Source organism: Crassostrea angulata, chromosome 7 (genome assembly GCF_025612915.1).
Source record: "Crassostrea angulata isolate pt1a10 chromosome 7, ASM2561291v2, whole genome shotgun sequence".
NCBI classification, from domain to species: domain Eukaryota; kingdom Metazoa; phylum Mollusca; class Bivalvia; order Ostreida; family Ostreidae; genus Magallana; species Magallana angulata.
This window is the reverse complement of record NC_069117.1, coordinates 49,066,630-49,084,916: the sequence shown is the minus strand read 5'-3', so window position 1 is coordinate 49,084,916 and position 18,287 is coordinate 49,066,630. Positions and strand designations below refer to the sequence as shown.

General features: G+C 32.9%; 3 protein-coding genes and 1 non-coding gene across 6 annotated transcripts; 2 read left to right on the top strand and 2 right to left on the bottom strand.

Moving 5' to 3' along the window:
* Nucleotides 1-1,068: 1,068 nt before the first annotated feature.
* On the bottom strand, nucleotides 1,069-6,082 carry LOC128156922 (splicing factor U2AF 26 kDa subunit-like). 3 transcript variants are annotated; one of them, XM_052819256.1, is made up of 8 exons: nucleotides 6,006-6,082; nucleotides 4,007-4,094; nucleotides 3,805-3,871; nucleotides 3,161-3,237; nucleotides 1,995-2,066; nucleotides 1,758-1,891; nucleotides 1,469-1,570; nucleotides 1,069-1,336 (listed from the first exon to the last, which is right to left on the bottom strand). In XM_052819256.1, the coding sequence occupies exons 1-8, from the start codon at nucleotides 6,047-6,049 to the stop codon at nucleotides 1,189-1,191; spliced, it is 732 nt and encodes a 243-aa protein (XP_052675216.1). In that variant the 5' UTR covers nucleotides 6,050-6,082; the 3' UTR covers nucleotides 1,069-1,188. The 3 variants fall into 3 exon arrangements, with proteins under 3 accessions (XP_052675216.1, XP_052675214.1, XP_052675217.1); XM_052819254.1 differs by lacking the exon at nucleotides 3,161-3,237 and adding an exon at nucleotides 2,371-2,447; XM_052819257.1 differs by lacking the exon at nucleotides 3,161-3,237 and adding an exon at nucleotides 2,371-2,444.
* A 2,681-nt stretch (nucleotides 6,083-8,763) lies between these two features.
* Nucleotides 8,764-8,836, top strand: Trnal-aag (transfer RNA leucine (anticodon AAG)). The gene has a single exon. It is a non-coding gene; the product is annotated as a tRNA-Leu (tRNA).
* A 1,262-nt stretch (nucleotides 8,837-10,098) lies between these two features.
* On the bottom strand, nucleotides 10,099-15,724 carry LOC128155851 (persulfide dioxygenase ETHE1, mitochondrial-like). Its single transcript, XM_052817729.1, has 7 exons — nucleotides 15,421-15,724; nucleotides 14,777-14,921; nucleotides 13,800-13,985; nucleotides 13,577-13,669; nucleotides 12,723-12,812; nucleotides 12,339-12,455; nucleotides 10,099-11,564 (listed from the first exon to the last, which is right to left on the bottom strand). Exons 1-7 carry the CDS (start codon nucleotides 15,655-15,657, stop codon nucleotides 11,497-11,499), a joined length of 936 nt encoding a protein of 311 aa, XP_052673689.1. The 5' UTR covers nucleotides 15,658-15,724; the 3' UTR covers nucleotides 10,099-11,496.
* Nucleotides 15,684-17,452, top strand: LOC128155852 (anaphase-promoting complex subunit 13-like). Its single transcript, XM_052817730.1, has 2 exons — nucleotides 15,684-15,812; nucleotides 17,122-17,452. Exon 2 carries the CDS (start codon nucleotides 17,142-17,144, stop codon nucleotides 17,367-17,369), a length of 228 nt encoding a protein of 75 aa, XP_052673690.1. The 5' UTR covers nucleotides 15,684-15,812; nucleotides 17,122-17,141; the 3' UTR covers nucleotides 17,370-17,452.
* The last annotated feature ends 835 nt before the right edge of the window (nucleotides 17,453-18,287 follow it).

Sequence of the window (18,287 nt, the reverse complement as noted above, 5' to 3'; positions counted from 1 at the left end):
GTAACATTCCGATACATTCGTATATAACAAACAGTTGACAAGAAACAATTGCTTCCTCCTGTAGCAAAATTCTACTGTTTTCCACAGACAAATGTTGAGACACAAGAAGCGTAACATTCCGATACATTCGTATATAACAAACAGTTGACAAGAAACAATTGCTTCCTCCTGTAGCAAAATTCTACTGTTTTCCACAGACAAATGTTGAGACACAAGAAGCGTTATTTCCCACAGTACTCCTCTCTCATCAGAAATTACTGCTGTGATTTTGACAAGAATGACAGAGAATACAGAATTTATTTCAGATTTAAACTCCAACTTTGGTAATCTTTTGTAAAGTACATATATGTAATTCTTTTTAAAAAAAAAATATTTAATTTTACATCATTTGTTATTGTATGCAATTTTTAAAAGTAATACCCTAAAAGAAGAGAGCTTTAACATAATTTATAAATGTTTTGAGTAATGTTAAAGTCAGACGACATGTTCCTCAATTTTAGATAACTTTTCCCAGGAATTTGTAAATGGTTTACTACTACTTTGACAAGCTTTCTTGCAAAAAAATAGGGTACCTTACCAGGCATTTCTGCAAAATACTGCAGTATGCAATTTCCTATATAATCTTCTTGAAAATATACTTGAATTGCTGATATAAAAATAAATACATCTGCAGCACAGCGAAATTCACTATATAAGAACTACAGCACAGTGAAATTCACTATATTAGAACTAAATCTCCGCCGGGGCGGGGCTTTGAACTCACGACCTCTAGAACCTATACACTTCTGGCAGTGTGCGGCCACGGTTCTAACCACTCGTCCATCTAGACACATAACCAAAGCCAAGTAAATTTTGATCATTTTTAAAGTAATTATAAAATTAATATTTTTTATTTGGAACTCTTTATTACGAGGAGATACAAAAAAGATTCTCGAGGAACGTGTCGTCTGACCTAAAATATCTGGTATATAAATTCAAGAACTCTGTTTCTAAAAACCTTTTTTAATTAAAAAAATTGGTGTACAATGTACTGGTACAAGTAACAGAAAGAAAGTGAAACAAAAATAATGATAGTTTGAAATTTTATTTGACAATGAAAAACTGCACATCTGATTTATGACAAATATATTTTGAAGCGTGTAAGTAAAATACATGTTGACATGAAAAGAGTTAACACAGAGTCTCTGATCAGTATCTGCCATGCCTTCCATCCCTTTCTCGTGACCTTCTCCTCTCTCTACTACGTGACCTTGACCTTCTTTCTCGAGACCTTGACCTCCTACGCTCTCTGCTACGACTCCGACTCCTTCTGGTGGGCGGAGACCTTGAACGTGATCTGTTTAAAAAAACACAATAAAATTCATCTCAGAAATGTTTGCAACAATTAAGAAAATTTTTGATGAATCAACACAATCTCCAACTAGATTATTTCGCAGCCATACCAAGACGGTGGAAAGAAGTTTCTTACCTTCGGACCTTCCTGCGACTTCTACCATAGAGTTCACGCCTCAGTTCTCTAGATATTGGTTTTAAGTGCATGAAATTACAGAACCCACCACGTGTACACTCTCTGTAGAATAAAGAGAAAAATAAAATGGTTAATAATAATAATAAAAAAATTGTGAAAATTCTATTCTTCAAATCATGTTTCAATCAAATCCAAGAAATAATTGGGGTCAAAGTCACACAAAAGATGGAGAGATCAAATTCAACCATAAGCTGGAAAATATGTATATTTAATTGCAATTTGTCTTTACCCCATTTCATACTGTCTGCAACAAGCTTCTCTGAAGTCTGTGACTGGGGACAATTCTGCATGAACTGGGCGTCCATTGAACCAACGATTGTTCAATTCATTTACTGCTTTTTCTGCATCTTCCTCATAGCGGAACTGAAGCATGAAAATAAATCATTAAATGTCTGCAGAGCATTTTCTCTTGAAGAACAGTTTTGACAAGATGTTACCTAACTCTAACAAAGAAGTTGAAACTTACTTTAACATAGACATTTCCAACAAGGTGGTCTCCTAAATTGTCACAAACATTCATCTCCTCAATTTCTCCATACTGAAAAATATTTCAAAGCAATTAAATTACCAGGATGAGAAACTGGGAATAAAAATCTGTTGTTAATTTCAATAGGTCCAAAATTTTTCATATCCTGAAATTACCATTAAAATGCCCCCAAATTCTGTAACGGTTATGTAAAATGTTACCTGTGATATGTAGCAGTTACCTGTGTTATATAGCAGACATGTAAATACAGTTTGGGAATGTTCTGAATTGAATAATAAATGTATATATTAACTTTAGGTGACTGTACACACCCATAAGCATACAGATATATAGGTGTGGGGGCTATTGGTCCTACCTTTTCCAATTCTACATAAACTTCTTCAAAGAATTCATCATAAAATTGTTGTAATTCTGTATCGTCCATCTGGACTACAATAAATAAAAAAAAACACGGAAAAAAAGCTAGAGCTGCCAGAGGAACAGACATTGACATTAACATTGGGATCTTAGTCTATTAATCAACAAAGCTACAAGGAAAACATCAGTACTCTGCAATAAACTTGGCTTTAGTTGGAGCACATGACATTTTCATTTGTTTCAACTTACCTTTAAACACATCGATGCAAGCACAAGCATTGAGGTGAAATGTTACGGTAAGTGAAATGCAATCATTCGACAACAAAATTTTTTTAAAAATGAAATAAAAACCCATAAATAGCAAGTCTAAGAAATGCAGAGTTTGCCACAAATGAAAATGTCATGATTGGTCTTCTCTGGCAGCACCGCTGAGTTCTACAAAACAAAAAGGACCACACAAGATGGCCCTGACAACACAGAGGTGGCCCCCGCCCTTACAGGTCAGGTCTCAAAATCACTAGCTCACCAAATCTTGTACAAATCTTTGACCAATCAAAAAACAATCTTTTACAAATAGTTTTAAGTACCATTAATCATTTTTCAACTCCAAGTTTCTTTCTTAGAAGAAAATGGCCTAAACATCTGATAAGTCACATTTTAAAGTGAAAATCATCATTGCACAAAATTTGTTGGATAGAGCCCTAGATGACCAGAGGTTAGGAGAAGCGTGAGGACGTCAGAACGGTCACCTTCTCGGGACTGAAGAGGATGCGACACTATTACGTTACCTTATCCTCTAACTCAGTAAAAACCTCTTCGAAAAAATCATCAAAATCTTGTTGGCCCTGCACGTCATCCAAGACAACTGAAATTCAAGGCACAAACACTGACTCCAAACTTATTTCATAAAGCACTGTATTCCAATACATGTACTTTGATCATATTTGAAATATGATTTACATGCAGTAGTAAAAATGTCAAAATTCTCATGTTATATTTCTTAAAATTGAAAATAAAAAGACTTATCTTACCTTGAAGAATTTATTGCATATTTTTTTCGAAAAAGTAATATGAACTGTATTTTTAAGAAACTTATTTTGCTGCAAACATGTGTTATTATGATTCTTCTACATGCAATGTGAATTAAAAAATAACTAGGTCTTCAGGCTATTTTTTTTCTTTTTTTTATATCTTCATTTACCCCCCCCCCCCCCAACTTTTTTCATTAATTCAATCAACTTGCCCATTTTAATCATAATGCCAAATAAGGACAATTCAATGCTCTTTAGTCTGAAAACCAAGTCATCAAATGTTTTGGCATAACTTCAATTAAATATAAATTTAATATAAAGCAGATACCCATGGAAAATCAAACATTTTACAAAAATTCATAGCATAATGCAGTTGTTCTAAATACTTAACATGGACTTACTATGGGATCCATCTGCTGTCAGTGCTGTGTTTTGTGGGTTCATGTATAAATTCTCTATCAGGACAGTCTAAAAACAACAAATACAGCTTGGTAAATAAAGATCATCAAAGCACTAATATAAAATTGAAAATGGCTTCAACAAATGCCTATCAATGTTGCAAAGAAAACAATTTTAACCAAGGAAAATCTGAAATTATCATACCTGGCTGAAAGTGGGTTTGTTGTGAAGACGTGAACATCTTTCCCCGTGCCGACAGGCTCCAATTTTAAAGTAAAATGAACAATTTACCCTGAAATTGAGTAAATGTGATTACAACAAGGTAACTTAATAAAGATTATTCGTAGTATCAAACTAATGTTCAAAAAATCAATTTACATGTATGCAGGTATGTTCTTACGCTATTTTTCTGTTTAAATTACAATTACGTAAAATATTATCTAATTATTTTTACCCTTTATGTGAATAATTACATTAATATTGTACTTTAACCATTTTTTTTTTACAATCCGACTTATTTTTGGCACAGTATATTACTAAAAAGATGCACAAATGGCCTCCATATCTAACTTGAGGTTTTTCATACATCTTAAAAGTCTAATACTTTTTCACAAGCCAAGATGACAAGGGTCAAAAGTACAGTCTGAAGAATAAGGTCCTTACAAATTTTGAATAAAATCAATCTTTATAACAATGTAAGATGGACATACATTGATTACTTATGACTTTCTTTGTGCCTTCTGGATTATAACATTTGTTAAATGCACGCGGTCAAAAATCAATGCATAAAATTATTTAAGGTGGTATGGGAGTTTGGACAACTCCATGTTGTGACATACTCTTTATCAAAATAAACAATAAAATCAGAGGTAAATTCATAAATAGTTTCTTTCCCAAAACATGATACTGCAGTGGGTTAAAGGAACTACAAATCTGTATGCCATGAGTTCGAATCCAACTAGGGATTTTTAAATTTTTATGTTTCCAAAAATTTTTAAAACATATTTTTTTGTGAAATATTGTGGAATTTGAAAAATTTAAACCAGTGAAAGTATTTTGACTATAATGCACTTTATAATCCACAATATTATTGACAGATGTCCCATAACACCTTCAAAAACGCCAGAAAAATTGCCAGTTATGATAGTGGTGAACAGACAACAGGTACAGTACTATCACCAGATTCAGCTACATACCTTGATTTACCTACATAGCTTCACTTACCTACTTGAAGTAAGTTTATTTAGCTATATACTCAATCATACTTTTTTCTTAAAAGGGCATTTGTACTAAAAGTTGAACTCAGGCGCAGCAATATTTTTCAAGAACTGATCTTAAAAACAATTCATGAAATAAAATTGTTGCTCTGTTTGTGCAAATGCAGTCAAAGTTTTAAAAGTTTTGAGGCCAAGTATAACTGTTTATGTGTTATCAAACAAATATTTCTTACATGGAATAACAAAGAAGAACAGTTCAGGTTTACATGATAATTGATTAGCAATAATTCAGCACAATGTACAGTGAAGCATTTTTTGTAATCACACTTATCCATGCCTCATTGCACACATGGTGTCATACGGTTACTCAAACAATACAAATGCATGTTTACCTTAAAATTGTTAAAAAGCAGCGATGTTTTAACAATTTTTCCTCTGGTTTGTTGATTTTATAAAATTACACACTACCACTAAAGGTTGAAAGTTCATTGCGACTTTTTGTCTGTTTTAAATAAAAAGCAAAATTGCAGAGAGGTAGTTGTATAAAATCACTTCATGTTGGTAAATAAAGCTATGTAGATAAATCAAGCTACGTAACTTAATCTAGTGATTGTACAAGATCTGGTGAACATGATGCGCTTCTGCTTCAGAAAAACGTCATCTAAACTGTACAAAACTCCATTTTGGAATACAGAATTGGGGCACAAGCCGTACAACCCTGTACTTAAAAAGCTCATCAGACATTTATGCAATGGTTACAAAACATGAAACCTTTAATAAGAGCAAGATAGTCAAAATTATTAAGGGGAGAAAACGGATCCGGCGTGAGTGAAAGCATGATAATGCAGAGACAATGTTTATGTTTTTCATACTGCAGCTGTTAACAAAAAGACATTGACAAAGTTAAAGCCGAATTAACAAAAAAATCTTTAGTAATCAATTTTGCACAGTTCATCAATCAAATCATCATAAAAACGTATAATTACTTGTCCTTTTCTGTGCCAAAAATTGACGCAAGGTACTCCGCCATTTTTTTCTGTTCTACACACAATGCGATGACGTATACACTGAATTAAAAAATGTAGGTTAACCAGAAAAATATGGAAAAACCTTAATATCCATAAAGCCTTATTTCCTTTATAAAAAAAAAAAGAAGAAGAAGAAATGGGAAAATTTAGGTCATTACTTGCTGACATAATTGACACCCTTTTCTTCATTTTCCAATATTTTTTAGACAAAAAAAATTAATTACCAATTAAAGTCACTGTACAAATCTGATATCTTTTGTATAGTACATTGTGTATGTACCTCATTTGCAAAAAAAAAAAAATTATTTCTTTAAGGTAGTACGAAACACCCCTGAAATTATCTATTTGAAATATTTTCTCAAATGCACAAAATAATGACTTAATATTATGTAAAAATTAATTTCAGTCCATTATCTTAAGAAATAAATATAAATCATACCCATCAATTACTCAAGACTAAATAAATTTAGGATACAACGTATTTCGAATATTTTGAAACATACATTTGGATGGTGTTCATATGATTTTTGTGCAAGTTAGCCTTAAATCATTTAAAATGCGTAACTTGTGTTCTTTTCAAAGTAAAAGTGCAAATTTTCGTCTTAAAAGAGTATTCACAAGCACTAGTTTTACATTATATCGCATGAGAAATTATCTTAAGACAGGAAAGTTACCAGTTAGAATTTATTTCAGTATCTTCAAGTAACAAGAAGGTCACCTGTTTAAATAGCAGCACAAATATTTGTAATATCTTGAAAAAAAACCTTAATGGCATAGAAAATTACAACAATTACTATTTCATTTTACCACCACTGAAAGGAGATTCCAATGGTAGGTTTTGGGCGTTGTGGGCAAAAATTGTGAGGTTGGATTTTTTTCAAATTTAAAGTATAAAAAGACTTCATTCCAAAGAAAAATATATAAAAATATAAAAAAAAATTGAATTATGGGAAAAATTTAGCTTATCTGTTTTGCACTACCTTAATTCATACCTGTCCCAAATGCGTAACCATCTTAATTAGCCGAAAATCTACTGATTTGAACAAAATATATTTTTTGCTTAGAAGTTCAAAATAGCATTGTTGTATAAATTAAAGAGCTGATAAAAATGTTATGGACTTCTTCCATGTGATGCTTTTTAAGTAGCCGTAATTTATACACTGTTGGATTTAATTTAACCGCTTGCATAAAATAAATTCAGAAAGAAATATTTTTAACTAATTATATGGGCTTCCTAAAACGAACTTTGCGTTCATTTTATCCTACTATCGATAAGATATACATGAATAATTGAAACTAAACAGACAAAGATTGAGTTTTAAGGAGGCTGGATGGTCAACAAAATTATCCATTAGATAGACCTTAGATTTTTAGAAATATGATTTGTTAATTAAGATATAAATTTTTATTCACTCAAGAAAAAACCGTATAAATTTTCCTATATCTTTATATAGAGCTCTTCTTCCCAAGAAGATCAATACAGCCAGCCCTCATGAAATATTTAAAACAAAGAAATATTTTTTTTTCTTCATTGCCGGTTTTCAGATACATTGATTTCTTTAAATGTGGGTGGTAAAAATCTCATAAATAATTAATTTGACCTTTGACTCTATAGATTCCGATATGCTATTGATCTCTTTTTTTTTTTTTTAAATCGCATGCAAATGAAACAAGCAAAGTCGGTTCCCGAATATCCTATGTATAGGATGTTTAACTTTGGGGTAAATAGTCGTATTGAATAGCGCACAATTTTTGTGACGTTTTATGCATTACAAAGTAAAAGGAGTAGGAAGTCCGAAGTGTAGGAAATGAAATAACACTTTTTCTATCAAGTTTCAGCCCTTTTAAGAAATTAAGGTAAATTGAAATTAATAAGAACACAATGGTAAAAAACTGTCATCCAAGTATTATAGTTTTAGTTATTGTAACGACAGAATAAAGACCTCTTGCTTTTCAGAAAATGATATCATTGTATCACCAATGTTAATTGTCTTCTTCGCCAAATACCTTTGTGTATATTTGTATTCATTCTTTCAATACGGTAAGACATTTCAGATACCGGCACCAGATAGCTCAAGTGGTAGAGCACCTGACTAAAGATTGGTGGGACTGAGTTTGAATCCTGGTCTATCATTATTTTCCCCAATATTTGTGTCGTGCCAACCACTGGAACTGACTGGTAACTCCTGCCAAGGGAGAGAGCTTGGGAATATTAACCTACAAGGACAAATATTATAAAAGGGGAAGGAATGTGATGGTCAGGTTGGCTCAAATATCAGTGCCAGATAGTTCATAACTGAGGTAGAGCACCTGAATAGAGATTCTTGGTTTGGTCCGTTACTGTTTCTCCCATCCCGTTACATTTGGTGCCATGCCAACCCCTGGAACTGAAAGGTTGACTCCTGTCAAGGGAAATAGCTTGGGAACATTAGCCTACAAGGGCAAAGATCATATAAGGGAAATGAATGCGATGGTCAGATGGGTTCAAATATCAGCACCAGATAGTCCATATGGTAGAGCACCTCACCTGACAAGATATTCAGGGGACCATGAATCCAAATCTTGTTTCTCCTATCCCATTACATATGGTGCCATGGCAAACCCTGGAACTGACAGGGTAACTCCTGCAAGGGGAAAGAGCCTGGGGTGATGATCTCCAATGGCAAAGATCATTAAAGGGGGAGGAATGTGACAGTTCAAATACTGGGGTACCAACGCCAGATAGCTCAGTGGGTAGAGCATCTGACTAAGGATTCAGGGGACCTGGGTTCAAATCCCAGTCTGGTTCATCATTATTTCTCCCATCCAATTACATTTTAATAATATTGATTTTTTTTTTTTGCAGTACTTCCATCTCAATGGATTTGGCAAAAGTAAAAGATGAGGACAAATTAAACTTGTGCAGAAAATATTACATTGGTAGGTTTAGCAAATTATATTGGCTGCATTATATACATTATGTACAACATTATAGATATTTAATTTCAGCAAAAATGAAATAACTGAAAGATAGTCGATTTTAAAACATTATTTTTTATAAGTTTGAATCATAAAATCATGTTCTGCGCTGTACATATTTCAATTCTCTTTGTCCTTAAAATCATTATCTTACAAAACAATATTAATACTGATTATTAGATGAGATGTATTTTTTTTTTCAATAAATCTAGGAGGGTTTGCTTTTCTTCCATTTCTGTGGTTTGTGAACTCCATCTGGTTTTTTAGAGAGGCTTTCCTTAAACCAGAATATCAACAACAGAAACAAATCAAAACATGTTAGTACATGTATGAGCACTTTATTTGGTATTTTTGACAATAACAATTAATTTATAACCTTCTCAAATTATAATATTGTATTCCATCTTTATTCCTACATTTTCTGAAATAATTCAATAATGCTGGTTTGTGCCACTCCCCTAGACCTTTGTGAATACATATTGCAGCTTTACATGATTCATGATGAAGGAATTGTTGTTGTTTTTTTTTTTACTAAGATGTGATACGCTCCATGATTGGAACAGCAATCTGGATAGCTATTATAACAACATGGGTAGTCCTATTCCAGACAAATCGAGTGGCTTGGGGGATCACTGCAGACAAAATATCATTCCTCATTCCTAAAGGAATACCATAACACTAAAAAGCAGTCAGTGAGTACCTGTACCTTACAAGTCAACTGTTATACATGTATTCTAACATGTCTACACAGAGAAAACTTGAAGTACATATCAGTAAAGTGAAAAAGTTTTCTAATTCCACAATAATATAATTCTATTAGAAGTCCGAATAATGGTAAGCTTTGAGAATGCATGTACTTTTGTAAGAAATTGGCCCTTTTTGTTCACATGGTACATGGAAGAGGTACAGTTTGTGCAATGGATGGAGATTTATCGATAATCGACTTGTAAGATAAAGGAATATCTCAGGTCAGTTGTCAAATGGTTGTAAAGGCATAATAAGAGATTCATTCTCTTACTTTCAATGTTGTATTTCTATAGGTAGAAATTGGAGAAGTAATCAGCTAGTGGACCATGCCAGAAGAACATTCTAATGGATTCTAAAGGCATCCTCAACCTTCAAAAGAGATGTAAAGTTCCTCCAAACCTTTTACATGTTGATTAAGTGTCCATTTGCATAATTTTTAACTCTAATTTGGTTGTTAATTACATTAACTACTATGTAGGCATACATTTCCCAAAGTTATGTTTTCAACAAAGAAACACATCCTGTGCAATTCTTCAGTTAATCAGCATCTGTTTGAAAAAGTATACGAGTCAATTAACTCAAGAGTAAATGGGAATATTTAGTGAATTTGCATTTTTGATTGTAAATATGAGAGAGAGAGAGAGAGAGAGAGAGAGAGAGAGAGAGAGGGGGGAAGGGGTTTGTGTTTTTTTTTAAGTAATGAGTTAATTTAATAAATTTTTACAGATCCAAATACTAGTTGATGTTTTTCTCTAATTGAATCTTTCATAGTCATAATATTACATATACATGTATATAAATTTTGGGAAGATGAATGTACTTGGGGTTGCTGAAATATTTTAAAGCTGGCATGTTTAAGGAAGGCAACAAAAGGATTTCCAAGAACATAAATTACAAGAAACCCACACTGGAATAATTAATTTTTAATAATATATCAGTTTGTATTACAAATATTGCAATAAAAACCACACTGTATACATGACATTATTTATAAGAACGGTAGCTTATGAAAGGATTTGTGCATTTGGCAATGAAAATTTACATTATGTAGAAATCATCATTAATTGCAAGCATAATTCCTGAATTTGATTTTGGAGGTAAATTGATTGTTAAAAATGAGAGATAAAATATTCTGCTTACAGCATCTATTACCAACATACATAGTATACTGGTAGGTGAATATTCATTATGTCGGAATGAATTGCACAATGCAAACAAAAAATATATATATATTGTCAATGCAAAATTACAAATATAAAAGAACGAAGATTAACAGTTAACAGGTGATTTGTCAAAGCTAAGCTTCATTTTTTAACATCTGGAGCATGCAGAAAAAAATGTACTAACATCCAGATGATGCTTTAGACTGCATTTTTGTATACAATATAACAATTGACATTTAAATAAATGTATTTTAAAAATTGATGAGAATCAAAAAAAATTCTTGTTCAATTGTAAGTTTATAATTTATCACAGACCATAACACAGAACCTCAAAGGCCTTAATTTAAGGAGCTTTGTACATAATTCTAGCTCTACTGTAAAGTAAAATGTTAAACTCTTAGAAAATAACACACACTGGTGTAAAGTCTGTTGAATGTGATTCAATCATCCCATCAACTTAAATCAACCAATGAAAATTAAAAAGTTCACGGACTGGTGTAAATAAACAGCTGACACAGACTGTTCTCCTGACTGGCCTGTACGGTACAAACTTTGCTTCTGAAGCCCTATGTGTTGGTGGCCTAACTCTTCGAGAACTCCTCCGGAAGATTGTACAAACCACAGACTAAATTGGCAGGCAAGGCTTTGTCTTAAAATAAAAAAAATATGTATATTTTGCAAATTTTCTAAAAGGGTAGAGGCCTACAGAGTATACATGGCATTTAAGGGTCCACCATTACTGGAGACTGAACATGCATTTGTACTTACACCACAATGGTTTTAAATGATGATAAATCAAAGGTTGTACATAATTGTACAATATTACCATGGTTGATATAGAAATGACAGATGTATATCTCCAGTACATGTATCTCTACATTTTATATATAAACCTATTTACTGGGCAGGATATGAAGACAAAAGCAAAGATTTTCTTCCCAAAGACGGCAACTATTTAGCAAGATGAAGCTAAAGGAAAACCCGTAGTAAAATTTGAAGAGGGACACTAAAATTACCTTTGTTCTGTATAAAATAATTGTTCATTATGCTAAAGCAGATTTCATTAGTGGCAGTATTTTCATTAGATAAACAAGTTTGATTCATTGTTATCAGAGTTGAACTTAATGCCACAGTCGAAACCAGTTGAAACCAGAAAAATTTTGAGATGAAAGGTTAGGAAAATAGAAAGTGGACTTAGCACAGAAAATACATGTATATCACAGTATAGTTTACTCAGGTAAAAAATCAGGTATTTTTATCTATTTGTTTGCAAAAGACAAAGAGGTACCAATAATAGATACATGTATACTGAATGGTGGTTGTTGTAGTGATGCCATAATAGTTGTCTATTATTTAATAATGTGATGTCTCTTTCCTATCTAAAGCAGACTGAAGTTTTATCATACACTGACATATTTCTCACCTATTTGTTTCGGATATGGCAAGTTCAGTTCTTTCATTATCTTTACAAATTCCTCCTTCGATTTGGTAAGGCGTGGATTCATCATCTTTTCCTCTTCAACAGTGGTGCTAGTTTGACCTAATTAGCGGTACACATAATCAACATGTGGTAAGCATCAATATGTTTAAAAAACTTTAGTAAAATTACACATAAACATATTGTTTCGAAATTCAAAGATTTTGAGAAGAGTAATTAATTGAGTTGTTCAATCATCCACATATTCATAGATTTGCCCATAAAAAAACATACGATAGCCACCAAGATAAGTCAATCTAAAACTCAAAAAACTTTTTAGAGTAAATGTGTCAGAATTACTGTTGACAACGGAAATATACGAGACATTACCTGTGTAATCATGAGCGGGGTACAGTGTATAGTTGGGAGGGAGAGAGAAGATCTTGTTATGTACAGAATTGTATAGAGTCTCCGAACTTCCTGAAATTCAGAAAATCAAAATCGTCAGTCTAAAAAAGCTAGAACATTGTCAATGCAAAATGAGATTTTTTAATTGACTAATCGTTTCCTTTATATTGATAAAAGCTGTTCATTTCTGTCAGAAATTATGTTCATGCACTATAGTAGGCCTATAAATTCATAGAAATTTACAAAAAAGTGATCAATCTCAGCCAAAAAAAATCTCAGCTTCTTTCATCTAACATTAAAATATGTGCAGAAAATTTGGAGATCTTTTGAAACAATTAAAATGCATTCTACTAAATTGTCAAGATATTTTGAATTAGTTATGGCTATTGTTAATTCAGGTGAGCAATGTGTCCACTGGGCCTCTTGTTATTCTTGACATTTTTTTTCATAAATAAAAGAAATAAAAAAAATTTATACAAGCAATCATTTGATAAATTTGCCTAAATATTAAAGTGTGTTGAAGTCAGTTATTGATTTACATTCCTCTTGGTCACCTAGTAGTGAAAATCAATACCATTTGGGGATTTTAATGGGGTATTTTAGTTTGTTTAAAGGGGGCAATTTCTGCACAGAGTGCTTCTAGGAAACATAAAAAGGTTGCATATGTTATGGTTTAGTGTTAAAAATGTTGTAGGCTAATATTTGACAATAAAATTTATTACCTTTAACCAAAAATATCCTCTCCTTACATAACAACAATGTTCCAATAAAACAATATAAACATACATGTATGTATACAGATTAACTTGACGCAATGTGTTGGTTTTTTTTTTTACCTTCTTGAAAATCTGTCCGTCCACAGCCCCTCACTAAGAGGGCATCCCCTGTGAACGCCATTTCTTTTTCATGCCACACATAAGTGATACAACCTGTCAGAAATACACAAAAAGTTCAAACATTTCTTACTAAAAATGAATTTTAAAGCTGAATAAAACTGTACAAAAAAATCTTTCCTCAGATATATCATTCCCATGTAGTCACCAGCCCCATGGATCTTACCATTAGTGTGGCCCGGAGTACTTCTGACCTCAAGCTCGTATTTCCCAAAGGTCAGCTTATCCCCTTCTTTCAGCTTAATGTCTGCCCCAGCTTTACTAGCGGCAGAGATGGCACTCTTGCACATCGGGAACTGCTTCTTAAGGAACCCTGTGCCAGTGATGTGATCAGCATGAACATGGGTATTAACTGAAAGTCAAATAAAATGCTGCTATAGAGGACCCTTTGGACAAGGAATAGTGAAAAATAGGTCAAATACAGCATGAATTCCGGAAGAAGGTTAAACAAAATGAGGCCAAAGAGGGATCTCTGAACAGAGAATATAGTTATATATATATGCATGTATGTCAAATTCAGCATGATTCAAGTATGGGAGTAAAAAAAAACACTACCTTCAACAGAGAACTCTCTGGACAATTACATGGACCATACAACTGGGTCAAATACAGCATGTCAATAATGGCAAAGTTAAAATCTTGGGGCAAGGTAATGGTGGACAATAGGTCAAAACATCATGCCTTCAAGGACAGTCATAACCCAGGGAGATCAACATTTATTGGTCACACACAATATATTATTATATTATATTAAAAATAATTGTTCATGGTTGCACTGATCTGCAACATGTATTATCGTTAGATTACTGTAACTTATAAGGAGATCCTTCTTGAGATATGCATTTGGTGACCATGAGTCAGAATTAGTTTGGCTGAATTTCCTATCTGTGATCTAGGTCAAAATCTAGTCTCCTCCTTATGGCAGATAGCTGTTTTAACCCAAATTATAGAGCAAATTTACTTGATAATTTATAGTAAAGTGACTCAGCTCGAGATCATGTGCAGGTGTTGTCATTTTTAGTCTTGGAATGATATGCACAAATGAGGCAGACAGTACTTTAAAACTTTGAAATATTTATACTGTAGTATAATATAAATGCTCTAAGGATTGAATAGTTTTGATCGACTTAAAAGTGGGTTTACTTGCGTATTTGAGGTTGAGTCCAAGGTCCTTGACTATTTTGCTATCTCTGGGTACTGTTTCAATGACAGGGTCAATAAGGATGGCTTCCTTTGTGTCTGGATCCGCGACAAGATAGGAATATGTAAAGGACTTGTACTCAAGCAACTGAAAATAAGCAATGTAGCCAAAAATTGTATAGAGATCTTTTAAAATATTTCAACCATTTCAACTAGAAATCTTTTGCTTGATAGTGTAAATTTCATTAATATGCTTAAAAGTGCATGTTTATCATATGAATTTTGAGGCATGGATGGTACAACATGGACAATACAGTTGGTTTTTTTTTAAATATCAAACTGTTAAAATACCTTGCGTGAATTTATTTGGTCCAAGCTTTATTTGTTGTATACATGTATACCTATCATGAACATGATATTGTTTACTTTCTTGGCAATCTTATATTACATTAAATGAACAATCTAAGACTTTAATTTGTATAAGATCCATAAATGTTCTGATCTGTTTATTGCTATGTATGCAACAGAACTTTGGAACAGCTAACGTTACAATTATATCTTCATCCTTCAGTTCATGAAAACTGTGTTTAGAACTGTCGTAACTTGGCACTTTTCCCTAGTATTTCTTAACTATAAGTTTAACTTACTTGTCTGAAGACAATGTCCTTGTCTTTTCCAACAAATCCCGACATACTCCTAGAAAATTGGCAATCACTGCGTCTTTGGCGTAGAACAAGGTTTGAAAGTCGAGGAAGCTCGGCACGCGATTTTTGCCCGTTTGTGTGCAGCTTCCTGACTGCTGACAGCGGTGTACACTTGTTGACGGAACAGTGTAGTCCACGAATATTCAAACCACAGAATAACCTAGCTCGGCATGTTGCCATTCTATGCGAATAACCTTACACAATATCCTTCTAATCCCGAAGTGATCTTGTTTACTAACTTTGAGGTTGCGTCTGCGTAGAAGCCCCCGTGAATCAGGTCTTGAGGACACAGCGCGGGGTTCAATAAGGCTTGTCACGTTTCACGTACACCCGATGTAAGTATATAGAGTTGACGAAATATTCGTAAAATATTACAGATTTTAATAGTCAGAATATAATTCTCAGCTGATACTACGTGATTGTTAATGTTATTCAAATCGAAGGACATTGTTGTTGCACCCAATATTTCACGTTCTACTTTCACTTTCTTTTTATACAGAATGGTCAATAAAACATATCGGAGTAATCATATCCTCATGCTGCCTAAATCAATAAGAAACCATATTTTAAAAATGCGTTCTCTCTATAATGATATTTAGCATCTTTTGGCCTGGTATAAAATTATTCATTTAAATTTCATTTTTTGCATAGGCCTAAAGAAAAAAACCTGTATAAATATACAGAATATAGATCATTTTACTATATCTAATTCAGAGTCCAGGACAGAAAAGTACATGACATATTATTATAATTTACAAGAGAAAGACATGCCAATGAAGAGTGTAAACATTATTTAAGTATAACAATTATTATAGCAAATAACGGGTAGAATACCCGCGATTTACCGAAATGCCCGGTGAAAACACCGAAATACCCTTCAAAAACACCAAAATGCTTCATTTGAGAACAAATATTTAACATCATAGTTTGAATCTAAGTGTTTAAATGTATTTCCCAAATTTTCAGTTTGATAATGTAAGTATTTTGACATAAATAGCGATTTTTAACGTGTAGACATTGGGTCAAGAACGATAACTCTTGCATGAATTGCTTTCACTCGAATAGAGGTGTGACATTTTATTCCCCAGAATAAAATAACTAAGAATTAAAAATACAGTTCATCAGCTTTTATTTTCTAATATCATATAATAATTTGACATGATAATACTATAAATATTCCTTTTTCTAGAAGAATTGCTCCTTTCTATTGTGAGTAGATAATTAATTGGTCACGGCAATAGCCTGTTAACTAATGAGATGAAAACATTTATGTCCAGTTTAAATGAATTATTCAAAATAAATTTAATTATGGTTATTTACAAGAAATAAATTAATAAAAATATTTAGTTACATTTGGGTTTTATCAACACGTTAAAAACTAAATGTAATGAAAGAGTTATCTTAGCTGATTTATTCAAAAAATTAACTTTAAATACAATAACTATCTATATAAAATACTAGACATTCACTCTTTATGGAGTAATAATGGGCATTTTGGTGTTTTTGAAGGGTATTTCGGTGTTTTTACCGGGTATTTCGGTAAATCGCAGGTATTTCGGTAATTCTATGTACCGGCAAATAACAGTGTTAATTCCAACAATATATGCACATATGTGTACATCTTGTTTGATGTGATTTACTTAGATCTAATGAGATAGACAGTGATGGACAGCCAAGTTGCTCGAGATGGTCGTCTCATGGAGCTAGTAGATGAAAAATGGCGAGTTGACAAACTCCCTATGGAAGAGGTCGCTGTTCCCCAGATGGAACTTCCCGAGATAGAGCCAGATAACGGCCCCACCAATGAAACACTGAAGGAACAGGAGCAAAAATGGAGTGACCTGGCCTTGTCTGCTCTACATGACCAGCCCCCAGCTACCACCAATAACTGACTCGTGGCCATATACATGTATCAACTTTGTGGACAAGATGTGAATTACACATCAACAGTCAAGGTGTCTGGATTATCTTTGTTTTAAAACAAATTGATCCAGAGACTTGAAGCATTGTTCTATATTTTACCCAGTTCCAGACAAGACATTTGGAACAGTTTCAGATTTTGCTAGTCATCGCAACTTAAAAATACAGAACCAGTGTATTGTAATCCTTTGATATGATTTGTTGGGTTAAATTTTATATTGTTGTCTTTGTTGTGCAGTACAACTGGTATGCAGTTCTGTAGCTATCAGATAGAAATCAATGAATAGCATCTTTAAAAACATTAGAGTTGCCAAGCCATTTGCTGAATATTACCGCGGGGTAGTTTTGATACGATGTCATGTTCAAAACAATGCCAACATTTTAGTTTCCTGGCAAGTAAAATATCAAAATTGTGTGAATTACAAAGTTTTTCCTCACATATAGATCTTGATCTGTACTATCTGGATGCTTGTGTAGGTTTTTTGACTAAATAGAAGTTTGTTGGAAGTTGAAGTAAATACTGGTCATTCCTTACTCATTCAGACTTAACATGATTAAAGTAACTACTGAGGTGTATCATACCGAGCTTGTAAAGATTTTAAGTGTCTTCTATAATAAGCCAGCCATCTTGACGAACGCCTAAATCAAGCCTAGTCTGGGTACAGCATGTCGGGTATGACATTCCCCCAGAAGAAAATAAAATTTTTAATCTTTTTGCATGTTTTTAATCTTTGATATATATGCTCTTATAGAATCCCTTTCTTACCAAAGTAAAAACAATCAGATGGGGGATATGAATCATTATCTATGGTAGGGGTACACTGTTTACATTCTATCTTTGTAGACTTTTAGCACTGCACCACATTTGAAAGCCTTTAAAATACACCAGT